The 27,101-nt window shown below is 42.7% G+C and overlaps 1 protein-coding gene across 2 annotated transcripts; it reads right to left on the bottom strand.

The window, feature by feature from the left end:
- Positions 1 to 113: 113 nt before the first annotated feature.
- Positions 114 to 21,962, bottom strand: LOC148882782 (hippocalcin-like protein 1). 2 transcript variants are annotated; one of them, XM_088987083.1, is made up of 5 exons: positions 21,652 to 21,962; positions 4,355 to 4,563; positions 2,720 to 3,001; positions 1,738 to 1,843; positions 114 to 1,587 (listed from the first exon to the last, which is right to left on the bottom strand). In XM_088987083.1, exons 2-5 carry the CDS (start codon positions 4,448 to 4,450, stop codon positions 1,490 to 1,492), a joined length of 582 nt encoding a protein of 193 aa, XP_088843209.1. In that variant the 5' UTR covers positions 4,451 to 4,563; positions 21,652 to 21,962; the 3' UTR covers positions 114 to 1,489. The 2 variants fall into 2 exon arrangements, with proteins under 2 accessions (XP_088843209.1, XP_088843208.1); XM_088987082.1 differs by lacking the exon at positions 21,652 to 21,962 and adding an exon at positions 12,742 to 12,901.
- Positions 21,963 to 27,101: the final 5,139 nt, after the last annotated feature.

Genomic DNA, 27,101 nt, shown 5'->3' with positions numbered 1-27,101 from the left:
ATCCCTTCATCTAACTGCCCGCTAAACAGGCTAATCCAGGAGGTGATTAAAGCGTTCAGAGTGATGAAGGAGCCCTTAGTGAGTGACCTGTGAGTGAAAACAAGACAAGTGTCCTTTCTTTCCCTGCGGGGTTACGGTTGCAAAAGGATACCGCCGTGCATAAAATCAGTTTTTTAAGGATCATGCTGTGCTGATGGGTTACAACTGTCTTCTCATAATATGAATAATACTGTTCAAATGAACATCAAGCATTCCATACTGAGCAACATGCGTACACACAATCAAACTTGATACGTTGCAAACATAAAAATTGTGATACTGTGCGTTATTTTTGTTGTTGTTGTTCATATCAAATGTATGATGGGTATATCACTTCAACCAGCCTTGCTAACATAGCGCTTTGTCATTTTCTCTCCGTCACTATAAACAACAATGTGGTCATATTTAACAACAATAAAGTTATGTACAAATAAAATGACATGACAGCTTTCTGTACAAAAAAATATGGACAAACGATGATTGTGACGGCCATGTTGGTTCTTTACTCCTAAGTCATATTATATAAACGATTAGCGTTGCATGCTAAATGCTGCAACCATTTGAACTCTGTTGCTAACCAAACAGTGTTGTGTTTTTTTAACTCATTCACTGCCAGACGATGTGCAAAAATGTTTCCACTGCCAAGGTTTTTGTGAATACATACATATTAGTTTATGTAGTGCAACAACAGCTGAAGCTGGAACAAACCGCTAACATGGAAAAAAGGGAAATGCAGCCGCCTTGTGGAAAAAAACATTTTCAGAGGCAATGACCAGCGGTTTATCGGCACCCAAGCATGAAAAAACAAAATGCCCCTCTACGTCATATTTTCAATTCCCGAATAAATTTGTGAATGGCAGTGAATGAGATGAAAAGGCCGTCAATATTAACCATAAATGCTTAATATTGTTCCCCAAAAAAAAAAGTTTGGATAAAGAACTCTCGCTACAGCCTTGCGGTGCGGTAAATAAACACAAACAGCACCACCATCTGAGGAAATAAAGTCCTAATTCTAATCATCTCCGCATCATAGCATCCCCAAATGAACTTCAAATGAATGAAACCTCAAAGCAACACATAAGTTACTCCGCCAGTAGTTTACGCTACATAACACCATACTGCTTTTTGTAAATCATTTTATGATATACATTTTGACAAATATGAATATAGATACATGATATACAACTGTGTGCTGGACAAGACACTGCTCAAGTTCCAGAGCCAGAGAACACGAGTCGCCCAGGTGCGTCTCCTTTGATATTAGCCGACATATACAAAAATAAACAGGAGGATGACTGTGTTACGTTCCTTCTTATACCAACCTCACCCCTCTTTGCATACACGAACATGAGAAAAAGAGAGAACCATCATGCATTTATCCCCAGTGACTGTTGTTATAGCAACAAGGAGGGAAAGTGAAGGGGGAAGGGGGTGACAATAGGGAAGCTGTTCAGAACTGGGAGGCTGAGCTGGGGTCACACTGGAGTAGCCGGACGATGGAGGGGTCGCTTTTGGCTCCTTTGATGAACTCTTCCAGGGACAATTTGCCTGCAGGGATGCAGGAACATTTACGATCATGCTCCGCTGACTCTGCCTCGTTAACGTATTGACGTCATATTTCTTCATAAAACCATATTTTGTCCATATCTCGAAAGCAACCCTTCGCAACATGCCTGTCCCTGATACGAAATATCTCACCGTCATTATTGAGGTCCATCTGTCTGAAGATCTTATCCGTCCTCTTCTCGGGCGTGGATTCGTCCTCGGGCATCTTCATTACAGTGGACACCATCTTGTAAATGGCCTGGAAAGGCGGGGGGGGGGGGGGGGGGGGGGGGGGGGGAGGGAGAGAAAAGATGAAAAGCAGTCCATGTGCAAGACACTGATCACGGGTGTCGTCACGGTGTAGGTTATTGATGTGATCCATCTTTATATGACCGCTGAGCTCCCTGTGGTGGCATTAAATTAACCTCAGCGAGGTAGCCCCGCGGCACACGTCTACAATTAGCTTACAGGGCCATTAAGATGGCTCCTGGGGGGGGGCAGAGTGTAAAAAAGACCCTAGATCGGTGCGACAGCTTGAGAAGGGAAGGACGTTGGTGTAAATTAGACCTTGGAAGCATCTCTGCTCCAAAAGCAGGACATACAATATTGGATAACTCAGGTTATGTGTGCCCCTTAACTCATTCACCGCCAGACGATGTGTAAAAATGTGTCCACTCCAGTCGCATGGTTTTTTGTCATTGTCACTTGAATTCCAGGACCCACAGAATATTGAGTTTTAGGACTACATAAACAGTCAAATCTGCGTAAGAAATGTTAGACTCTCTCATTTCATGAGAAAAAAAACAAGTTAATTCCTAAATTATATGGCTCTGGAGTTATCTGAGCTTGAACTAGGAGTGGCTGTATAAAATACAATACATACATATTGATTTATATAGCACTTTAACAACAGCTGAAGCTGGAACAAAGTGCTACCATAGACAAAAAGCTACTGCTGCCCTCTCGTGGAAACGAGAAAAACATTGCCAGAGTTCTGACCAGCGCTTGATCAGCACCCCCTGCAAGAAAAAACAAAACTACTTCGGGAATGGCGCTCCACGTCATACTTTTCAATCCCTGAATAAATTCTTCAATTAATTCTTAAATTAAATTCTTATGTATCCAAGTGTGTCACCTGTACAATCTCCAGCATCTCCTCGCGGCTGATGTAACCGTTGCCGTCCAGGTCGTACATGCTGAAGGCCCATTTGAGTTTCTGCTCCAACTTGCCCCTCGACGTCACGCTGAGGGCAATGATGAACTCCCGGAAGTCGATTGTGCCATCGCCGTTGGTATCGAACGTTCTGAAGACGTGCTCGGCGAACTTGGACGCGTCGCCGTACGGAAAGAAATTGGCGTAGATTTTCTTGAATTCCTCCACATTTAAAGTTCCGCTAGGACAGTCCTTTAGGAAACCCTTTTTTGGGGGGAGGAAAGCACAACATAGCATCAATATGAAGAAGATCCAATCTGTCAACATCAGATTGTCATCAAAGTATAATTGCAAAACTGGAATATTTGACTAACATATTTTCATGTATTTCACCAGGATTTCAAGCGCTTTTGCAATGTATCCCATTTGCTTACAGCATAACAACTAAATGCCTCTCCACCATGTTTACTTTGAAACCTGGGCATGGCAAATTATCCCGAGTTTGAGTCATTAATCAATCGTGAGGTGTCCCCGAATACTCGCAAGACCATATCGTGCAGTTCTAGTCCATCTAAGGCCGCTCATGACTCATGGGCGAGCATCGTCTGCCAAAGGTGACCCGATGTCAAAGGTCAGCGAAGTGCCGGCTTTATCAGCGACAGCTGGTCCCTCGCCTAGCTGTGAGCACGTTGTCGAATGTATGTGGGTCTAATCCATGCACAAACCAGCACATATGCACGTAGGAGTCATCGGTCAGGTCAATATAACATCACTTTTTAATCCAGTCTGGCCAGTGGATTAACACGTTGGGATGGCGCTCGCTCGGCCCGCTGTCGGATCACTTACTATGTCTCCGCCATGGAGTTTCAGAGTCAGAAGTTTTGAGAGCAGTGGATTGTTTAAATAAATAGATAAAAAAAACACACGAAACCAAAAAATATACTTTTCATTTATTATTATTATCATTATTATTATTATTAAATAAATAATTACATAAAAATAACACATGAATACATAAATAAATAAATGCACAATAATACCATATAATACTGTGAAATGTAAATTTCTCCACTGCAAGACTAATAAAGGCAAATCCAATCCAATAAATTTCATTTATTATAAACAAACAAAAAATAAATAAATAAACAAATAAATAAACAAATACATAAATAAATAAAACAGCTGCTCTATTAATGATCTCGTGTATGTTTGTGTGTGGGAACATAATATTTAATCCTGTTCTAATTACTCTTGGTAAATACAGTTCGCTTGCATCAGGGTCAAGAAATGATGATGCGCCATCTACAGGTCTGGAGTGGAACGCGACTTCAATGCAGCCATTCCGAATGATATGGACGTAAGTGCACCTCCAGATTTGTATTTTTCTATTCAAGAATATATTTCTTTCGGTTTTTATTGCGTAATGAAATTATTGAGAAAAAAAATAAGTATTGGTTCCTGTTTGCTAATCCAAACATTGTTCGATGTTGCACTCGACTGATTTTCCACTCGAGAGATATTCCGCATTTATTCCCTTCCATGGATTTAACCAAATCGGGCTCATCCTATTACACAAGCGTCATTATTTGTTGGTGCAAGCTATGTGTGAGGAGTTACCTTGTACCACTCCTGCAGTTCGTGGTCAGAGAACTCCGTGTTCTCCCTCAGATCCTGGAGCATCTCTGGCCGTAGCTTGCTGTTCTGTTTGCCCATGGCGCTGGCTCGGGCTGGGATTTGCAGTGCCTTTTTTTGCTTTTCTTTTTTTTTCTCGAGAGTGCGAAGGGGCTTGACAGTGACGACAGTACTGCTCGGGTCGCTGTTCACACCTATCGATCACACACAGGAAGGTGCAGGGGTCAGCAACAGTTTGAGTTATGAGTTAGCAAAACTTCATAACATTATTTTTTTTTCCAATCTTTTTAGGCACAGGTGTTAAAATCAAGGCCCGGGGGCCAAATCTGGCCCACCACACCATTTTATTCAGCCCGCGAAAGCAAATTAAGCATTGAGTGCCATGATGCTTGCTAAAATCTGAACCAAAATGTCAAATTGTCCCATGTAAATACATAATTACATTCATTATTTTTGAAAACTAGTTATTCATTAATTTTGTTGTGTTTTCTATCTGTAATAAATGGAAGAGATGAAGCGTCAAAGTTGCCAAAATGACAAAGTGACTTTGTCCGACTTCTTTTGCGGTAACACCAGATTCCACGTAGGCACCAAACTAAATCTAATCCACCCATCCCACAATGTTATAAAACACAATCGACGGCATCATCACATTTGCAAAACATTAAATAAATAATCCGGCGGCTTGTTTGACGTCACGCACGCAAACTACTGATCACATCGACGTTGGCCAGCTGTGTTTGTGTGTCGAGTCAGCTGAGCGCCACGATGTGCTTGCATTCCTAATCTTCTTGACCCACTAAGCACATATTTCCACGGATGTAACAAAACTACACCCGTTCAACAAACTCCCGCCGCTATTCTGGAATTTGTTTTTTTTTTTTTTTTTTTTTTTTTTTTTTTTTGCGGGGGTTGGGGGGTATGTTTAAAGCTTCGGTCAGACCTCGGGCAATGTTTTTCCATCCCACAAGGGGGCATTATTTGCCTTTTGTCCATGTAAGCGCTTTGTTGCAGCTTTATTAAAGTATGTATTGTAATGTATTTTGTACAGCCGCCCGCATTTCAAGCTCTTATAACTTCAAACCCATGCAACTTAGGAATTAACTGTTGTTTTCTGATGAAAGAAGAAGGTCTAAGTTTTTTTATGTTGCAGTGACTGTTTACGCAGTCCTAAAACTCAATATTCTGTGAGTGAATTGAGTGAAAATGACAAAAACCCTGGCACTGAAGTGGACACATTTTTGCACGTCTTGCAGTGAAAGAGTTAAAAATCCAAATCATCAGATGCTTGTCAGTCATCCACAACCATGTCTCAAGTGTCTAAATTTCCTCGAATAGTCGCTATCCCTCTAATTAATGCTTGCCCCAATTATTTTTTCTGCCGTGCTTGTCCTAGTAAGTGTCACAGGTGAGCTGGAGCATATCCCAGCTGGTTTTCGAGAGAGAGGCCAGAAAGTAAGTGAAACTTATTTCCAACTAAAAAAGCAAATTTAACGATAAAGTCTCTTAAGATCAAGAGCATGAAAAAACAACAGACATTTTCATGCATATGCTGCACTTCTTTCTGAGTATGCGTATTGAGTTGTGTATTAGCTCACTTAAAGGACAACCGACACCATTTTTTTGTTTCCTAACTGTCATCAGAAAAACGATTTATAGCAACTAAAATACCCAAAACACACAGGCTGATAATTTTGGTCAAACGCAAAACACCAATAAAAATGACTTAAAGTTGCCCAAAACTGTCACTAATGAGCTCACAACTGGAGAGATTCAGAAAGTCCCGCCCCCAGTTCGTGACGTCACGTCAGGAAACTCCTTCACAAACTGCCCTGCTCCAGAATCAAAACAATGGCTTCAGAGAGTTCAGATTTGGAGAAGATGCTTTCTTGTTACTCATCCAGTTTTGAATATGATTCAAATAGTTCTAAAGAGGAAAGCATAATTGTTTGCGATCAAAGACGTCCTTCCGTATGAATTTGATTGTTATTAAACGCGTCGGACGGCACCTTGAACACCTCTTCAGATGGCTCATAAAATGATAGAATGCACATATTAAGTCACTCAGCGAGTGAAACGTCGGCGTGGAGACAGGATATTGATGATCGGAAGTTTTTATCAAAGCGCCTCCGGGAGGGCACTTATGATGTATTGGACCCTTGCCCTAAAAAATAATAATATCGGGGGAAAAAAATTGACAGATTTTGGATCTGCAAGCAGTCGCAAAGTTGAGCAGCTTGGATTTTCGGACTCCACCACATGGTGGATAAAGGAGCTGTTTGACTGCTACAAAAATAATAATAATAATAAGCCTCCAAGTGCTAAATCACACAAAAAGCGACAGAGCGTGACAGACGGCCCTTGGCCACGACTGTCCTCTACCTGCACCCGCTGACGTTTTCGCACCATTTCGCTTTTCTCCATTTTAAAGATTTGAGGAAAAAAAAATCCCCGTATGCTATCCCGCCACGTTTCTTTCCTCGGTCGTGCAAATCCCAGAATCAACGTCCAATCCTCCATCTTGCCTCTTAAACGTTCATCTCTCCATCCCGAGTCGCAAAGCTCTCTAATCTGAGTCTCTGGTACAAGTATTTGCTTACTTGTCGCTAGTTGTTGGCTCGTCACGATTTGACACCTGCAGACGCTCGCATGCAAAGACTTCAACATCTGCTCTAAACCCGTCACCGACATTCGCACGTGTTACTATGAATGTGTGGATTCATGATAACCTCATAAAATTGCAAGGACATACCTGTCCTTGCAAACTGTTTATTTACCGTGCGTACACAGTGGCGGGCCGTGCATGTCACTCCTAGACCTTCAGTGGTGTTACGTCTGAATCACTCCACAGCTGCACGTGTGGCGTGATTTACTACACGTCCACGAGAGGGTGGCGTTGGCCAGGAAATAACTTGTGACTTGGATTTGGATTTAATAGTCTCGCAGTGACTTGAAGAAACTTAAGAAATACTGTCTTTAAGCTGTTCGAATTTTTACTATGAATGTGTGGATTCATGATAACCTCATAAAATTGCAATATTATTTGCTATTTTAGTAGCTTCGGAAATGTCCAACCTTTCTTAACTCATTCACTACCAGATGTGCAAAAATGTGTCCAGGGTTTTTGTCATTGTCACTTGAATTCCAGGACCCAAAGAATATTGAGTTTTTAGGCTACATAAACATTCAATACAATGTTCGAAACCATAGACTCTCTTATTTTATCAGAAAAAATAGTTAATTCCTAAATTATATGGGTCAGGAGTTATGTGACCTTCAAATGGGGGCGGCTGTCCAAAACACAATGCAATATATTGGTTTATGAAGCACTTTATCAATTGAAGCTGGAACAAAGTGCTAACATGGAAAAAAGGGAAATTCTGCCCCATTGTGAAAAAAGAAAAACAGTGCCAGAGGCCATGGCCAGCGCTTTATCGGCACTCAAGCATGGCAGTGACAATATGATTTATTCACTCCTCCGACTGAGAGAACACGAAGCAAGTTGAGTCGTGTCCTCTCACACGAAATGATTTCTGTGGGCGGCGCAGAGAAATAACAGATATTAAAGCATATCGACTGATGGTAGGAGGTTATTTTGTTGTTTTTTTTCCCGGCCAATGTGTGCGATGGCCGAGCGTCCCCTCCGATAGACCGAGTTGTGGCAGCGGTGAGCAAATTGAGATGAGTGAGAATTTGTTGAAAAAAAGCCCAAAAGATAATCCAAAGGAGAAATGTGTGCATAAGAAGAGAACATATGGAATAAGGGCTTAAAAGAAGTCACGAAAAGCAACACCGACAGGCGCCATTGATCCTGCGCTTTCTCCACCTGAGACGACAAAACCCTTCATCCATATTTTTTTCACCCCTCCCCCCCCTCATCCCCACTTGCAATTTCACATCATTTGGCCGGCACAATTTTTTTTCATCCTCCTGCATCACGCCGGAAGCGCGGCAATAGCTCGGCATTGTCCGCCTGCTGATGACTGTAATTATACGCGCCGCACAGCCACTTTGGGCCGCGTAATGGCGGGCGGCCATCTGAGAAGTGATGTCAATACGTTGGCCTTTACTGCAGCCAGCCTCAAAAATCAACTACAACCTCCCTTAAAGGACAAGTTGTGTCCATAATTTGTAAAATCACTTCAAATGACTTCTACTGAGCATATTTTACACGGCATATGGCTATATTTTCCGTTTTAAGACTCGCGCTGAATATTCCGGAAGTCTTGTTTTCGAGTTGGTGACGATTCCAGACGTGAAGTCACGTCAGGAACATCCCTGACTGAGAAAGCGACACACGTTGTATTTTGGGTACTTTGTTTGGCCTGAAAACTTTGTGTTGATGTGTTGATGGCGAAATTATAAAGAAAACATAAATAATGCGATGGTAAATCGATGTATGTTGCACCAAGACTACTATATGATACTAGCTGACACAAATTCCTAGCAGACAAATCAGCCCATTTCCAACATAGCTTGGGCGCCATCTTGTGCATTTTCCGGGATGGTACATTGAAGACCTGAAGGCTCAATTGATACGGAAGTAATTCTTTAATCGATTGCAAACATTTATGCTTTCCTCTTCAGAACTATTTCAATCATATTTGTAACTGGATGAGTAACGAGAAAGCATCTTCTCCGAATGTGAAGCCATTGTTTTGATTCTCCAGCAAGGCAAGACGTCCTGGCATGACGTCATGAACAAGGGGGCGGGACCTATCAAAACTCGCAATTTCCATGGTCAGTTTGAAGTAGTTTCTGGACACTTGAAGTCATTTTTATTGGTGTTTTTTCATATGACTAAAAAATATCAACCTGTGTGTTTTGGGTATTTTAGATGCTAGAAAACGTTTTCCTGATGTCAGTTAGGAAACAAAAAAAAGGTGTTAGTTTAAGGATTTAAGGATTATTTCATTATATGCCACATCATAGCCCCGGTTTACCATAGGGAATGACTTAAAAATCATACTTGGGTCAAAAGGAACCACTTTCAGGACAAAAAAACACTCGTCAAATGGAGAGATTAGATGACATCAGCAAACAATTAAATCCAAGCGTTACGAATGATGGATCCATTTTTCTAGTACCCATGAAAACATTTTATGAATGCAGTCCTGTATGCCTCCACCCCTCAAATCCTTTTTGGTTGTGATAATGTTGCCGAAAGGCTTTAATGTCCGTCATTCATGTCCACTGTGGCCAAAAGAGGCGGTCGGGTTGAGATCAGAACATGCTGTTAGCGTTATTGAAGGGGAAAAAAAATGGCCGTTAATGGAGTGGTTAAAAATAAGAATGAGGACCGGTCCTAAGCGTGGAGCACTCTCATCTCTCCTTCCACATCCCGATAATAACTCCATCAAAGAGGGAGTGAGGGGGGGGGGCTTAATTGCACACGTACCCACACACCTTATGCCACTGAAAGGGTCTCAAATCTCAGCTGCTTTCTTTTATATTCGACAGTGATAGCAGAGAAGAAGAAGGTGGATGTGATGGCGCCCCGGTGAAGGGTTGAAAGAAAAATGATTAGAAGGCTTCAGAAGTTGGCAGGAAGCGGATTAGTATTTCTTGAATATGACTCAACCTGGCAAGAAGGCGGATATCCTATATATATATATATATATATATATATATATATATATATATATATATATATATATATATATATATATATATATATATATATATATATATATATAAACCCACTCAAAACATTGCATGCAGATTGGATTGAATTGGATTTGCCTTTATTAGTCTCGCAGTGGAGAAAATTACATTTCACAGCAGCAAAGTTATGATAAACATCTTTAAGAGGCGGCGTCTGTCCGGGCCTGAGCTGCAGCCATCATTAGCTGATGGATGCCAGCTCATGGTGTTGGATTTTTCTCCCAGCATGAAATACACTGCCTCCGTGGCTCTCCTTTCACATGTGAGGATGTGACAGAAATGTAGTATTGTATGAAAATAAAAAGGGTCGAGAAAAATACACCATAGATTTCAAAAGCAGAACACAAGTGGACCAGTCTCTTTTGTGATGCTAGACCTCCATCTGAGAGAAGCCTGACCTAATTTCCAACGCGCCGTCTACAAGTACCGAAGTCTAATACCCGCCTGGAGCGTCATCGAGCGGCGCCGTGTGGTTCCACACAACAAACGCAAACTCTCAGAAACATTTCCCCACCATTGTGAATCCTGCGACGTTAGCTCTCTTGAATGTATTCATTTCACTCGCTCTACCATCCTTCTTGTTCACTTTCCAACCTGGCGCTCCTTCTGAATGACGGCAAGCCACTCAATCACCGCAGCACAATGCCTCCTTCGCGAAAGCCAAAGATGTCAATTGCTTTGCGCCCATCCGCCATCTGGGGCGGGACCCAGATGGTACACGGACACACGGAATGAAGGATTGATAGAAAGGAAAGAGCAATAGACGGATTGTGGGATGACTGTACATGGACGGATGGCGAGATGCGGTGATAGATAATAGAGGAAAGGAAGGACAGAGAGATGCGGAGAAAGACAGATGGTAGCTTGATTAACGGATAAGTGGGGGAATGGACAGCGGAGGTGAGGTATGGATGGATGGATGAAAGGCGTTTGGACAGAAGACAGAGCAAAGTCGAGAGTGGTCTATAGGTCTATCCTGTTGATACGGTGACAGTTCACTTAAGATCCATACCGACGTTCTCCAAACCGAACAGCGTGCGCGGGAGTCCGCGAACAACTGCACGCAGGATCTTGTCACGTAATCTCGCGTATGGGTTGCGGATTATGAAGAGATTATTAGAACAGCTCACTCAATGATGAGCATGCAAAGACCCGAGTGACCCCGCGACGCATAAAGTAGCTAGCGCGCGGTTAACGGTGGTGATGTCCGTTTATAGTAATTAATTCACGGCCAGACGATGTGAAAAAATACGTCCACTCCAATGCCAGGGTTATTGTCATTTTTACTCAAATTGCAGAACCCACAGACTATTCAATTTTACATAAACATTCAATGCAGCGTGAAAAAGCTTGGACTCTTTTCTTTCATCAGAAAACAAAAGTGTTCATTCCTAAATTATATAAATACGGAGTTATCATGATTGAAATGGGGGCGGTTGTACAAAATACAATAAATACATATTGATTTATATAGCGCTTTATCAACAGCTGAAGCCGTAACAAAGTGTTAACATTAACAAAAGGGAAATGCTGCCCCCTCATGGAAGGGAAAACATTGCCAGTGGTCTAACCAGCGCTTTATTGCCCTCCGCAAGAAAAACCAAAACCTGAATTTTTAATTTCCGAATAAATTCAGGGCCGGCAGCGAATGAGTGTATTTGTGATCACAGCCCAGTCCATTTGATCTAAGTTGCTAACCAAAACAGCAACATTTACCAACACACACGGGCACAGGGACGAATGACAACATGGAGTCTTACTGCATTGTTATACAGTGAGACCTCAACTTACAAACACCTTATCTTACACACTTTTCATCTTACAAACTTCTGAAAATTAAACCTTATAATAAGCACTATTTTCATAATACACACCCACCACGGCTGGCCGAGTGATCTTCGGCGGAAGCACACGACCGAACAGCACCAGAGGTTAAGTTACCAACAGTCCTTTTGGAAGGTGACTCTCCTTCCATAAGCCATCAACGACCATCAAAAAGGTAAATAAAACTTTATTTTACAGCACAGTTTATTTCTTTAATTACAGTCCTCATGTAATGTGCCTCTCTTATCAAACAGCAATTCCATTTGACCTTCGACCTCCAACGCCATTCCATCAAGCCATCAATGACCATCACAAATGCAAATAAAGTGACTTTATTATACAATGCAGTGTATTTCTTTCATGACAATAGAATAGCATATTTATTATACATAGAATAAGGTATGGTGTGTGTAGTTTTAAGGCTTATTTAGTTGAAAAGTATATTTTATGGAAACCCGGGAATGGATTATTCCCATTTTAATGATTTCCTATGGGATTTTTTTTTTGAGATACACACTTTTCGCCTTACACACTCTGGCTGGGAACCAATTAAGTTCGTAAGTTGAGGTCTCACTGTATCAAGAAATATAATGCGCACATAAACCGGAATCCTCAAGAATAGGGAGTCGAAACAAGTGAAAAAAAGTCAAATATGTATCGTCAAATATGCTAATATGCATGACATACAGCACAGACTAAATTACTGTCCTCTCGGACCCAGCATGCAAGGAAGGCACTTATAATGACTTTAACAAACATAATAAACACGAAAATGCCAATTTTCCGGAAGAGAGAGAAGAAATAAGGAAATAAAATCACTTTGGGAAAATTAAAATAAAATGAAAAAGATCATTAAACAGCACGTAACGGTAACTACACTGTACCTTTCACCAGCTTGTAGTTCAACGGACATGGAGCTGGAACACGTACAGTGTATCCAACAATACTCACGGCGTATCCTCTCTGTAACATTAAAATTGTAAGCGACTGGGCTACCTCGTACTGTGCGCTTGTAACGGTGACCTCTCGTCCAATATGACCTCCCCGCGCACCCCCCCCCCTACGCAGCCTACTCCTGCTGCAGAGGCGACAGAGAATGGAGATTTATTTCCATCCTTGGCTACAATCGATGCAACGATACACAACACCTCATCTTATTTTCTTCCCGTTTAGCTTCCCTCTCCTCCCCACTCCATCCATCATGCACCCCCCCTTTCACCCCCAGAAACCTTCTTAAATGTCACAGTTGTCTTTTTTCTTTCCTGTAGCAGCGCTTGATCGCCGCTAAATGCTACCGGGCCAAGTTGCGATCAACCCCCCCCCCCCCCTACCTGGCAGCGCTGTTCTCGATCTTTCTGCCAGCAGCTAGCGACGCGTAACTCGGCCCAATGGCCTTTGTCCCCCCGTTACTAAACAACAACGGGAGGCTGGATGCCAACCTTGCTTTGGACACTGGAGAAGGCAATCAATCTCTCACCCCTTTGCCGCTGACAAATTAGCTCGCAGGTTTAATGAGATGGCACTGCCTAACAAACACAAAGGGTCTTATTCGGCCTGATATTCGGCCTTTTTCTCTGCCCAGAGGCGAAAAGGTAATTGTACTTGTTTACCAAAATAAAAGCAGGCTTTCCAAATGTTTGATTGTAATTTGCCACAAATATAGTCACTTCGTCATACAGGAGTGGTCTATCGATAAAAAGGTTTCTTCAGCTGTCATCTGTACTTCTTTGAAGGTGTCGGACGTTTCGAAACCTCATCCGAAGAGCTTCGTCAGTGAACGAGAGGTGTGCTGGTAACTCTGGCCCTATAGATATATATCTCTCGAATGGACAGAGAACAAAACCCAAACTACAGTAAAGTCTCGTTATATCGATATCGGATATATCGATAGTCCCGGTTATATCGATACTATTTCTATGCACGCACGGAGAAAATTACATGCAAACAGGGTCGGATATATCGATAGTCCCGGTTATATCGATATTTTTTCGGACTCCCTTGAATATCGATATAACGAGACTTTACTGTAATTCGGGAATGGCGCACTACGTCATATTTTCAATTCCCAAATAAAAATCTGGGCAGTGAATGAGTTAATGGGGAGAAAATCACATGGGGTGGAGGTTGTCGGTGTTCTGCATTTTAATCTCAGATCAGCGTGCTCAATTGAGGAAGAAAAAACAATATTTGATGTCTATGTAGATGACATTTCGACTTAATAGGATGACACTTAAGAAATGTGAATCAAAACATTGCCATTAACTGTACGGTTAATACGTGATTTACGGAATTCCCTTTTTTTTAAGTCGACAATGTAAAAAAACGGCCCATTAATTTCCTTTCCTTTGGGATTGTCTATTAGAACACATTGGAAGCCAACCAGGCTCCCAGAACAGATTGCGAGTCACTTCTTCTCGTGTGCCGCTTCTGGAAGGTGGCAGCAGGCAGTCGGGGAGGAAAAAAAGATACACCCTTCACGGGAGATTATGTGGGAAGCTGAAGAGGCCCGCCGCGATGCATTGTGGGGGTATTCTTACTGGTGTTTGAGATGGAGGCAGAAAAAAAAAGATCAGAAGAACTCCTTGCCTCACTCGCACTTGGCTCAGATGTTGCGCTGGCTAGCTTGCTAGCTCGCGCTGCCTCCTTCAGCTCCTGAAGGCTCGCTTGTGATGTTCCAGTGTCGTGTCTTGGCTGCTTTGCAACTTTTTTTTCCTTCTTCTCCTCACCATGAGGTTGCTGAAAGTGAGGTGAAATGCTCACCGTCCACAATATTAGGTACACGTATGATATAGAGGCCTTTTTTTTCCTATGACACTGATTCATTGCAAAATTAGGCGTAACCAGATAACAGAAATGTGAACTATTTCTCTAATCTGCAAACATCTCTCTCTCTCTCTCTCTCTCTCTCTCTCTCTCTCTCTCTCTCTCTCTCTCTCTCTCTCTCTCTCTCTCTCTCTCTCTCTCTCTCTCTCTCTCTCAGCAGGTATCCTGCCGTGCCACCTCTTCGCCTTCCCCACTCACAAGTGACAATGCGGAGACAGGCACCTCGGGATGGAACAGCTTGCGGGGCCCTCTGATCACTCACATCCTGGTTAGCGGCGGCGCCCACGCGCGTATACTCTGTCGTGTTTACAAGCGACAGCCAGACTCCTGATCACACAGTGTGAGATATTACGGTGCGTAAAAAACAGCATGGCGTGTTGTTGTTTTTTTCTCTTTATAATGAGGGAGCCCACGCGATGCTATGTGACTATTAATCGTGTGGGGTGTTCACATGACCGATATCCCCCTTGCACGACAAGCGCAAGTCTACTTTGCTATGGTGAATTTTAAGTAGGTTTAATATTTCCAAAAGTCACTCCCGACCATTTGCTGAGAAGATTACCGTTATGTAGGGAAAGAAAAATATTCTGAAGACACCCCGCAACACCGGGATAATCCATCAGATATCTCACAGTTTTCCCTATATGGACTTTGATCAAGAGGAAAAAATACAGAATTGTTGTGCAGTTCCATGAGCACGATCTAACGAGATCCTACTCGAGAGCTCCATCCAAAATGACAGAAAAGAGTAAAAAAACATGGGGCATGATTGCTCCATTGCCAGCATAAATGAATTCCGCGGTCATAACACAAGCTTGTCAATGCATCCAAGATGGCTGACACCACATCCATTTGTTTTTGTTATTTTTTGTTTGTTTGTTTCTTCCCTTTGATTGACATGGCCAAGATAGCCCATGAGAGGTTGGACACCCAACAAATAAAATAAATAAATAAATAATTAATAAATAAATGAGAACATGAATACATGAATAAATGAATACATACGTACACGTATACATACATACATACATGCATGCATCATACGTACGTACATATGTGTACGTACATACGTACATAACAAATAATGAATACATAAATTTAAAAAAATGGGCATAAATGAATACATGAATAATAAATGAAATACATAAACACATAAATAATGGACAAATAAATGAATAAATAAATAATGGACAAATGGGCAAGTAAATAAATAAATACACGAGGACACTGTCATGAGCATTGTGACCTTTTTCACCTGGAACATTTTTTTTGGTCATTCTTCTTCATTTATATTGATATAGATAAAGTGACAGGGTTCAAGGGGCTGACGCACGTGCTGTGTCTTCTCGTCTCCCCTTTTCTCCAAAAGAGCCTTAACCGTTTGGAACAACAACAATCTTCTCGAACGGCTTTCGTCTTGGTATAAAAAGGATGATTTTCAGCTACTATTTTATTGATGCCGGGAGCCTTTTCAAATGGAGGGGACTAAAAAGGACACGGGAGAAGATGAAAAAGCAAAGTGAAGAGAGCAAGAGCTATGACACGGATGAGGAGGAGAGGAAACGACCCCCCACTCTGCCGCCGCCCGCCCTCCACCCTCCTTTGTGGGGCACACAATGGATCGATGGACGAAGACGAATCGTTGGACATGTCGTGGAAAAGAGGAAGAGGCCACTTGGAAATAAGATCGAAATAGAACAACGCATGCAATTTTAGTTGAGTCGGCTGTTTTCGGCCAAAGGATCACGCACGCGCCTTTTCTTCCTCTCCCTTGACTTCACGAGCGGCGACGCGTGTCGATCTTTTGCCAGTGAAGGGCCGTTCCTTTCAGTCCCCGATGGCTGCATTGAACGCAGCATCCCAATGACCGTTCCTTCTTCTCTAATGGCTTTTATTATTTGTATTCGATGCTCTCGGCACGGCAGCGGGTGTTGTTGCCGTGCATCTTCTTGATCTTCATTTGCTATTGGAGCGAGGTCACATCAAGGATTCGCCTCCTAATCTGACCCAGCATCTTTTTGATTGGATTTTCCCTTAAAGGGCAACTGACGTCACTTTTTTGTTTCTTAACTGACATCAGAAAAACGTTTTATAGCATCTAAAATACCCAAAACACGCAGTATGATATTTTTATTCAAATGCAAAACACCAGTCCCGCCCCCAGTTCATGACGTCACGCCAAGACGTCTTGCATTGCTGGAGAATCCAAACAATGGCTTCACATTCGGAGAATATACTTTCTTGTTACACATCCAGTTATGAATATGATTCAAATAGTTCTGAAGAGGAAAGCATACATGTTTGCAATCGATTAAAGAATTATATGTGCCATTTTGAGGCAACATTGGGGGAAAATTTCACCCAAAAAAAGAGGCACAAAATGGTGACCTCCAGTGGCCACCTCCGCTTCCACAGGCTGATAAATTCCTTATATGGAGCTGGGACTCCCTCTTCTGGCGGCTTTTGGGTGCAACACGGTTCTCAGACCAAACATGTACAGCAAAATACATTGACGTGATGGAAGTACGCTACAATGCGTCTTTTTTACAGTCAGGGGGCGGTCCTTTCATGACGTCACGTATGGACTCGTCACCAACTCAAAAACAAGACTTCCTGAATATTCAGAGCGAGTCTTAAAACGTAAAATATAGCTATATGCGGTGGAATCTTTTTAAAATACGCTCAGTAGGAGTCATTTGAAGCCATTTTACAAATTATGGACACAACGTGTCCAGAGACGTCGGTTGTCCTTTAAATTTCAGCAGCTAGCGAGCCCCAAAGTTGTATCTTTGTAATCAAAGAGTCGGTCGGGTCTGATACGGTTAGAATAGAAAGTAGGCCTGCGCGTGACTTACAATTCTGATCCAAACGCAGGCCCATCTGTATTTTATTGCAAACTCACACTAATGAATTTCTAGCAAATGAGTTATTGTACGTGATTGAATTCGATTTCATAGACAGCCAATGGCATTGTAAACAACGTTGTTGATTGTCGAATACCCCCAATGAAATTTCGGTTATTTATCCAGAAAAGGGGGGCGGGGTGGGTCACATATTTTAAAGTGATCCTCTCAAGCAAATCAAATGTGTCAACGTCCTTGCTAAATGGTTTCTCAGGAAATTGATTTGTCAGTTTCGTTTTATGACCTGCCGTAGACTAAAATTGAATTGTGTCTGTGTTATTGTTCATATTGTTGACGCTAAATAGCGCCGGCGTCGGGAGGATGTTTGCATCTCCAAAATTTAACAGCAAAGGTGTCATTTTTTTTTTTGCGGTAGGCTACATTGTAGTTAGGGTTTCCTCCCTTATCGAGCGCACAACAAATTAACTCATTCACCGCCATTCCCGAATTTAGTCGGGTTTTGTCAGAGGGTGCCGATACATTTCTAGTCACACCTCTGGCAATGTTTTTCGCTTCCATGAGGTGGCAGCATTTGCTTTTTGTCCATTTCCGTTTCAGCTGTTGTTCAAGGGCCATATAAATCAACATGTATGTACAGTATTGTATTTGAATACCTGCCCACATTTCAAGCTCAAATAACTCCAGACCCAAATAACTTTGGAATTAACTATTTTCTTCCGATGAAAGAGAGTCTAAAATTTCTTACGCTGAATTGAATGTTTATGTAGCCCTAAAACTCAATACAGCATTCTGTGGGTCGTGCAATTTGAGTGAAAATGACAAGAACCTTGGCAACGGGGTGTACACATTTTTGCACATCATCTGGCAGTGAAGGAGTGAAAAAGAAACACCCAGCAGTGTCATCAGTACACGAGACTACTTTTAACCACGAATCTACATGCTGAGGAGGCAATGTTGGGGGCTTGACCCCCCCCCCCCCAAAAAAAAAAAAAAAAAAACAACAACAACGCAATTGGCCCAAGGGGAGTTTTGTCACAAGCTTGAACGTTTCATCATGAAACTAGTGAGAATCAGAGAGGATTTAAAAGAGTAATTCCTGCTCCATGTGACTGTTTTCATCTGCAGAGAGAAGGGGGGGGGGGGTCAGTATGCGTTGATGGGGGGGGGGTCTGCGCGTTGCCCCCCCCCCCCCCCCACCTATGCGCGCTTTCGGCTTCGTAATCTCTTTTTATCCGACTTTGGGGGAAGGGCCGGGGCGGCTTGATAAAGTCTGCGTTCGGGCTGAGGAAGCAAATGCTCAGCTGGATGTACCAGGTTAAACTGAAGATGTTGCATGAGTGTGATTTTATATCCTCGTCGATGATAAATTCAGGAAATGCAGCGAATGAGTTAAGAGCCCGGGTGGTCTGATACCAACCACAGGTCGATAGAAATGCGACTGTAAACACCCAAAACCCAAACCTTCACTTCAAAGTGACTTTCTCAGTTGTGTATTTTTCCTGCAGACTTGCTGACATGGCTGTCAGGTGGGGGTGGGGGTGGGTGGGGTGTCTGTGGGTGGAGCAGTGATGCTGCTGGGAGTTCCCAGCAGCATCAAGGTCAATATGAGTTACAAGTTGTGGTTTCATGTGAGTGTGTATGGGAGGGGGGCGGGGGGTCAAAGTAAATCCCCAGCCTCTTTACTGTGCCGTTTGACTTCAATTCACCTTGACTGCCAATCATATACGTACAAAAAATGTGAAAGGATGCATAGCGATAGTTTTGTTTATGTGTGCGTGTGACTAACCGACAAGCGCCGCGGCACACATCTTATGTAACAACTAGATTAGCACATGCAAGCTAAACGCTGCCTCGGCGCCAAAGCATATCCGCGGCATCATTCAGACTGTGCCACTTTCCAAGTACACTGCCGAGCACATGTTCCTGGCACACGAGTCCCACTTCGGCGCGAGTTGAACGGAGCAGACACTATGGGACTGAATTATTAAGTGGTCACAGTGTTTCATGGGAGGGCGTGGGGGGAGCCTGGCGACTTTGCTATTGATTTTTACAGCGGTGAGACAACATAAAAATCACATTTTTTTTTGCTTGATGTTGGAATGGTGTGCGCTTTTTTTTGCTACGAGGCACGCCGTTTGGAGACACTCACTAACCAGATGTTCCGATCCAGTCCCGACTGGACTGAAAAGTCTGTGGCAATCCCGATAAGTGTCACTCAAATGCGAAACACCACCCCCTTTTTCAGTCACGATCAATTCAACTTATTAAAGGCTGTCCGACAACCACCTCGTGACTCCAATTGATGACTTTTGTACAAAACGAGAGTGAAACACCACATTTTTAACTATGCCTCTCCTGCCCGAAAACACCTTCCACACTTATTTTTAGCTTCTTTTAAAACAGAGAGCTTGAAAAATTACCACCACAAAAACTTTTATTGATCCAGTCTTGACAAAGAACCAAGAATACGAAACATTCGCTGTTATTATCTTAGCTTTGGTTTCAAACATCAATCATTGAATCTGATTCTGTCTTCCCCCTTTAGAGTCTGCTTTGGTGCTACCCCCAAAAAAACTACGCTACCCCAATACCCGCTCTTGAGGACTTGCTTGCAGCAAGAACCAAGAGAAAATTCTCTCTGACCTTCAACAACTTGGTCACCACCTCTTCAGCTTCGTCCCTCAGGTAGGCACGATTGAATGATGCACACTAAAACCTAAAACCTCGACCACCAATTCCCTCAATGCTCGACTTAAAATTACAGTGAAGTCTCGTTATATCGATATTCAAGGGAGTCCGAAAAAATATCGATATAACCGGGACTATCGATATATCCGACCCTGTTTGCATGTCATTTTCTCCGTGCGTGCATAGAAATAGTATCGATATAACCGGGACTATCGATATATCCGATATCGATATAACGAGACTTTACTGTATATAACGGAACCTTGACCAGTCTTCTACTACTTTATTCTAAAAAAACAATTACTGACAAAAAAAGGTATGAAATTCAGGTTTTTATGGGTAATCTACAAGGGGAATTGTTTTCGAGGATGATCCATCATTCATAACTCATTCACTGCCAGGCGACAAAAATGTGTGTACTACAGTGCCAGGGTTCTTGTCATTCTCACTCAAATTCCAGGACCCACATAATATTGAGTTTTAGGACTACATAAACATTCAATACAGTGTTAGAAACCTTAGAATATTTTCTTTTATCAGAAAAAAACGAGTTCATTCCTAAATGATATGGGTCTGGAGTTATATGAGCTTGAAATGAGGGCGGCTGTCCAAAATACAATGCATTATGTACATACTGGTTTATATAGCGCTTTGATAACAGCTGAAGCTGGAACAAAGCTTGTGGAAGAGAAAACACATTGCCAGAGGTCTGGCAAGCGCTTTATCGGCACCCAAGCATGAAAAACCAAAACCCGAACAAATTCGGGAATGGCTCTCTACGTCATATTTTCAATTCCAGAAAAAAATTGTGAATGGCAGTGAATGATTTCAGACAAGAAGAATCTGCTGTTATTTTTGTTTTAACAACATCCAACATTGCCGTTCTGCTGACAACTTTGGAATATTTTCACGAAAACCCGAAATGCAAAAAGGACAGTCCCCACCTCTGTTTTCCGCTGGCGTTAGGTAGCTCATCCTCGTTATCGAGAGCGTCTTAAGTGACAGGTGATAATTAGCATCCTCACTCCGACAGGTCCCACGATTGAACTCATGGACGTGTTTGCCAAGCGCTGCCAATCGGCAAGCGGGAGGCGAGAGAAAGAGAGACGCTAGAATAAACCCGACTTTCAGGGTGTGACCTAACTCCGGCAGAACCCAAAGGGACATCATGAAATCAGTAACGCACGTAAAAATAATCATAACAAAAAAATTAATGGATCAATAAGGCAATGATTTTTTAAACCGATAAAATGATTCTTTTGCCGCACCTTTCGAATGTCCTATACCGGCATGCGCACGTGCAAATGTTTCAGCTCCAATTGGCGGCAGAAACAAGTCACGGTGGACAATTACAAGCCCCCAACCCCCACTGAGACAATCTAAAGGCATTGTAGTGTGTAGCAGTGTATACTCTCTTACCCGATATAAGGCGCTTCACGGAACCAAGGACGTCCTCGGCGTTCCGATTAGCCTTGCCGGAGTGCAAGGGTGGCCGGGGAGGGATGCAAGGATGCGGTGCGCCTCCCTCGCGTTGCTCCGGGGAGTCAAAAGCGAGCGGATGCTGGCTTCTTGGCGACTTCTGCAGCTGTTCGCCGTGCGCATCCGCCGTCGCTCGGAATGTCTTGATGGATGGATGGAAAGGATGCCCCCCGCCCCTCACTGAACCTTTGCTGGTCTTACACGAGCCGAGCCCCACCGAGCATGTTTCGCGTGATCTCCTCCGGAGGAGTCTGTGTGCGGAAGAAAGCCGCCGTGTTTTTCTTTTCCAATGATGCACGCGGCAGAAGAGAGGATTGTGAAGTGTGCGCTTGTGTGTGTGTGTGAGCGTGAGTGGGTAAGGGGAGGGTTTAATTAGGCATCCTCGCGCCGATTGGCACAAACGTGGTGCACAGCCCCGCCCCACATTCTCCCTCTCTCTCTTGCTATCTCTCACTACCATCAGTTTAAAAAAAATGTCACCATAAAGCAGGGGTGGAGAACCTACGGTTCGCGAGCCATTTGTGGCTCTTTTGATGATTGCTTCTGGCTCGCCGATAAAACTAAATCCATATTCTCGCTTTTTTGCTGTTTATTTCCTGTTTGGGCTGCAGTTAGGGGAAAGAAAAAATTTAGATTGGATGATGCTGACCTAGGTTGGCGGAAAGCTCAATTTTGATTGGATTATATTGGCCGTTCATGTCGAAACAGGTAATCAGCACTTTTAAATAAATAAAATGATGAGTATTGTACACTCCAGGTTGAATGGACCGAAGGATTCGCCTTTGTAGGGAAAAAATGTTCTGATTCTAATTTGCAATGAAACAATACCATCGATGAAACAGTCGAATATCAGTGTCACTTTGACAAGCCCCATGCTAACGTTAGCATCAGTAGTTTTGTTAAGTTCATACTGTCTACTTATTATCGAATTTACAACAGATTCTTGTCTTACAGACAGTGTCTACAAGAAAAGAATCCCTCGTAAATTAGTTAGCATCAGTATACTCTGCGAGAGACAGCAGAAAGCAAGCGTGCAAGCTCATGAGCAGTGTGCAGGCTAGATAGCAGTAACTTTGCAGTTGACTTTTTTTCCGATCGTTTGGCTGGATTTTTACAGATTATGAGGAATGGAAAACCATTAATGTTTTTGGTGAGTACTATAACAGTTATTTTAAATACAGTAAAGTCTCGTTATATCGATATTCTCAGGAGTCGGAAAAAATATCGATATAACCGGACTATTGATATATCCGATCCTGCGGCATGTAAATTTTCTCCTTGCGTTCATAGAAATAGTATCGTAATAAGCAGTACTATCGATATAACCATATCGATATAACCAGACTTTACTGTAATACATTCTGACATTTTACGTGTGTGTGTGTGTGTGTGTGTGTGTGTGTGTGTGTGTGTGTGTGTGTGTGTGTGTGCATGTGGCTCTCACTGAAAAAAAAATCTTAATATTTTATGTTTATGGCTCTCTTCGTCAAAAAGGTTCCCGACTCCTGACATAAAGGAACAAGGCACATATTACATATGTTACTACAAAAATGTTAGTATGTACCATTGTTCGTAACTCGAATGTTCGTAAGTAGGGGAGTGTCTACATTCCAATTTGAAGGGGCCACTTTTACCCCACCCATCACAGTAAAATTATTAGACAAAAGGTGAAAGCCTGTCGCCAATACAGAGACGGGAATGACGCCGGGATCGAATGGAATGATTTATCGGCACCTTGTTGTTGACGAGGCATATTTGATGGAGACAGGAGACGCGATCACAGCGCAGCGGTGGAAAGGTGGAAATCATATTCGGAGGTGAAACGCGGCAGCGGAATGGCAATTTTCATGCACTGCGTATAGAGGAAAAGTAGGGTGGAGGCGGGGCGTGTGAGGTGGGCTGTCATCTGTTAATGGTGATAAACTATCTCACAGTAATGTCCGTTACACTGCGGGTAAAAGTAAATGGAAGCCTAATGGAGTGAATTAGCCTTCTTTGTTTCCTTGTGATTGGTCTCTTGACCAATCACTGGTGGTTGAGTTTTTTTTCCTGAGACCACCCTGGCGTCTCTCCTTGCATCACCTCTGTGTTGTCCCTCGGGGAGAGCGAGACCGGGACAAATTTCCAACTCGCCGTTTACTTATTTCATTAGTTGCTTATATGACTCTCTTGTCCTGTGAACGAGGACACTGATGTGATTGAATTAACCTTCCATCCCGCATCCTTTCTGACTCTCTCACTCTCTCACTCTATCGTGATATCAAGAGCCTCGTTATCTTGATAGCACGTAAAATAGCATGAGCGCTAGGATAGGTAAACAGTTTTGCAACAGTTTTGCAATCTTCGAGCCACAAAAGGGAAAGTGCCAGGTCTACAAAATGGAGGCAAATAAGCAACAACAAGCCAAGGTAAACAATAATAGAGCGCAAAGCGCCCCCGTTGTTGCGCCCGAGTGTGCGCTTGCTAACACAATAGTCTTAATTACGAGGTGCGTGTCGCTCACAGCGCCAGTTCATGTGGCAAAGGCCCACCGGTCGTGTTAAATTGTACTTTTTCGATCCTCCTCCTTCACCGCCACTCAATCTCACAGTGCATCCTCAGTCAACTTTTATTAGCAGCGCCGAGCCGACTTCCCCGCCGAGCCGTCGCGAGTCCCCCAAGGAGCCGCATTCAAATGCCATTGAAAAACCCAAGCCGCATCCACAAACTAGGCATTTTCCGACCGCGTTGCTAGGCAACAGCTTGGATTGCTCCGAGTAATTGAGATTGAAAAAGCCGGGAAATGAAAGCCGATCGTTTCATTCGCGCTTATGGAATTACGATCCATTCAGCGACATGATGTGACACTAACTGTTCTTCCCTTGACAGGTGAAATAAATTGGAGTATTCCGCCCGAACTCTCCGATGTGGAGACGTCGCGAATGGGAGTGAGGGGTGGTGGTGGGGGGGGGGGGGGGGGGGGGGGGGGCATGTAATTGGATGGTTGTCTCTTTAAACAAAATACAAAAGGCATCACCGCCGCCCTGAATTTCACTGATGGTTGGATTTAAAAGTGAGCCTAGCTGATTGCGTTTGTGCCAAAGTGTAGCACCAGACAATACATGTTGCTGTCTCAGTTTTAAAGGTTAAAGTCGTTTTGGGACAAATGGGGGTAGGGAGGGTAGTTTACTGTCTTTCAAAACGTTTTATTGCAAGTCATAAAAGTTTAAAACACCGAAGTGCATCTGTAGTCATAAGTAACCAGTTCAATGCATTTTTTTGACATACCTTGTAAAAAATAACGGACGCCCACTCTCGGTCAAACAGACTTGAGATTGCTTTTCAAATGACGAGCGAATGCTCACTAGCTCGTCTGACTGAGCACTTTAATCTGCTTTGCCTGCGAGGAGAGGATGTCCTCACCTGTAAAATCAGGACAAGGAGGGGCAGGGGGGGGTCTTAATAATAAGCACCAATGGATGAGGATGTGCATAATGATGGATAAGTGCAGCGAACGCAAGGGTGTCAAAGTCATTTTTTGTCACAAAACATTTTAATCCATTAACATGTTCAATCACGTTCACATATTACACACAGAGCGCAAAACAAATTGTTGAATAACTACTTTTCTAATTTTAAATACAAAATAATAACTGTTATTGTGGTTTACATATGACAAATTGAAATTTGTGTTCGTACTTTAGCAAACATCGTGGAATTTCGCGGCGGGCCGAATGACATGACATGGCGGGCCAAATTTGGCCCCCGCCCCTTAACTTTGACATATCAAGTTCCTCTATTACATGGATATTGAACCCTTGACTCGGAGTTAACGGCACTGTGTTCTATGGATGAAAAAGAAAACGTGACAACCGTAGCAATGATGGGGCTGCGTTCATGAAATTCAAGGGCCCAGAAACCCGCATCGAAGAGCTTGTGGCTTTCTGCTAATGAAGAGTAGAAATATTGTCTTTGTTGCAGACTCGGAAGAAACCTCCCCTTTCATATGAACGCCTCGAGAGAACGGCGCAAAGACAAAGGGCGCAGTGAGTGTGTCGTGATGAAAGTCGGTAAAGGCTTCTTCTTCCTTGCCGTCAACACACTGCTCATCCTGTTCTTTTATTTATTTATTTAATTTTTAAGACACGCCCTTTTTTTGATTGAGTCTAAAAATTCTGTTTTTCACGATGATATCATCTTTCCACAAAAAGTGGACACCTGCGTTTTTTCACAGATGAAGGGAGGCCATATTTTCGAACGTCTAAACGACGACTGTGTTACAATGCATCAATATCGACTGAAAATGTAGAAAAATCATAAAAGCTGCACATTCATCAAAACGGAGCGTTAACCTTGTCAAGATTCTTTTGGTTATTCTGTCGAATTAGATGGTGTCGCTGTTACCTCAGGCTCAGGTAATGGCCAGCGGGTGTGAATTCGCAGCAAATGCTTGGGAGCACGGCGGAATATTGAATAGGTTATCATCCAATCCCCTCCGTATTTGCATCCCATATTGCGGCAAAATGATGCGATTGAAGCGCCAAAATAAACACCCATTATAATGGGAATGCCAGTTACCATTTTTAAATAGCATCTACATCATTATTGTCCAAAGTGCGGCTCGGGGGCCAAATGCGGCCCATGGTCAATTTTCATCCGGCAGCATTTGCCTTTTTTCCATGTTAGCGGTTTGTTCCAGCTTCAACAGTTGTGAAAGCGCTATATGAACCAATATGTATGTATTGCATTGTATTTTGGACAGCTGCCCCCATTTCAACCTCAGATAACTCCAAATCCATATAATTTAGGAATTAACTATTTTTTTCTGATGAAAGAACAGAGCTTAAGGTTTCTTACACTGAATTGATGTTTATGTCGTCCTAAAACTCATTTTTAGTGGGTATTACAATTTGAATGACAATAAACAAAAACCCTGGCATTGGAGTGGACACATTTTTGCACATGTCTATAGCAGTGAATGAGTTAATGCTGCTATACTTATTCTCCCCAAAAATTGCTTCTTCAAAGCCATGGATGAGAGCAATTTGCTTCCTTTTGAATCCACTCTGTGTCCTGTGGGGAGTGAAAGAAATAAACATGTCATAAAAATAAATCCTCATGAAAAGTAGACATAAGTGAAAAATCGATATTTCCCACCGCCGGTCTGTTCACGAAATGCCTTGTAAAACAATGCTGACCTGGAGCCAATGAAACCAACCGAAACGAAAGATTGATGTCCGATATCGCTATTACTCCCATGTCAGGCCGCCACTGACCTTTGCAGTTGTTTCCACGAAATTTCCGACAGCTCTCGGAATGCTTATTAACTCATTCACTGCCAGACGATGTGCAAAAATGTCTCCACTAAAATAAAAATAATAATAATAGAACATAATAGATCCTAGGAAAAA

Source organism: Hippocampus bargibanti, linkage group LG20 (assembly GCF_051943395.1).
Source record: "Hippocampus bargibanti isolate YZ-2025 linkage group LG20, ASM5194339v1, whole genome shotgun sequence".
NCBI lineage: Eukaryota > Metazoa > Chordata > Actinopteri > Syngnathiformes > Syngnathidae > Hippocampus > Hippocampus bargibanti.
This window is presented reverse-complemented; position numbering and strand designations above follow the sequence as displayed.

Bases quoted from the DNA above. Each gene is read 5' to 3' on its own strand.
- LOC148882782 (XM_088987082.1), bottom strand. From the start codon at position 12,829: ATGTTACAGAGAGGATACGCCGTGAGTATTGTTGGATACACTGTACGT. The intron at 3,002-4,354 runs GTAACTCCTCAC...CCCCCAAAAAAG, and splicing joins AACTGCAGGAGTGGTACAAG to GGTTTCCTAAAGGACTGTCC. The intron at 1,588-1,737 runs GTGAGATATTTC...GCATCCCTGCAG, and splicing joins GATGGACCTCAATAATGACG to GCAAATTGTCCCTGGAAGAG.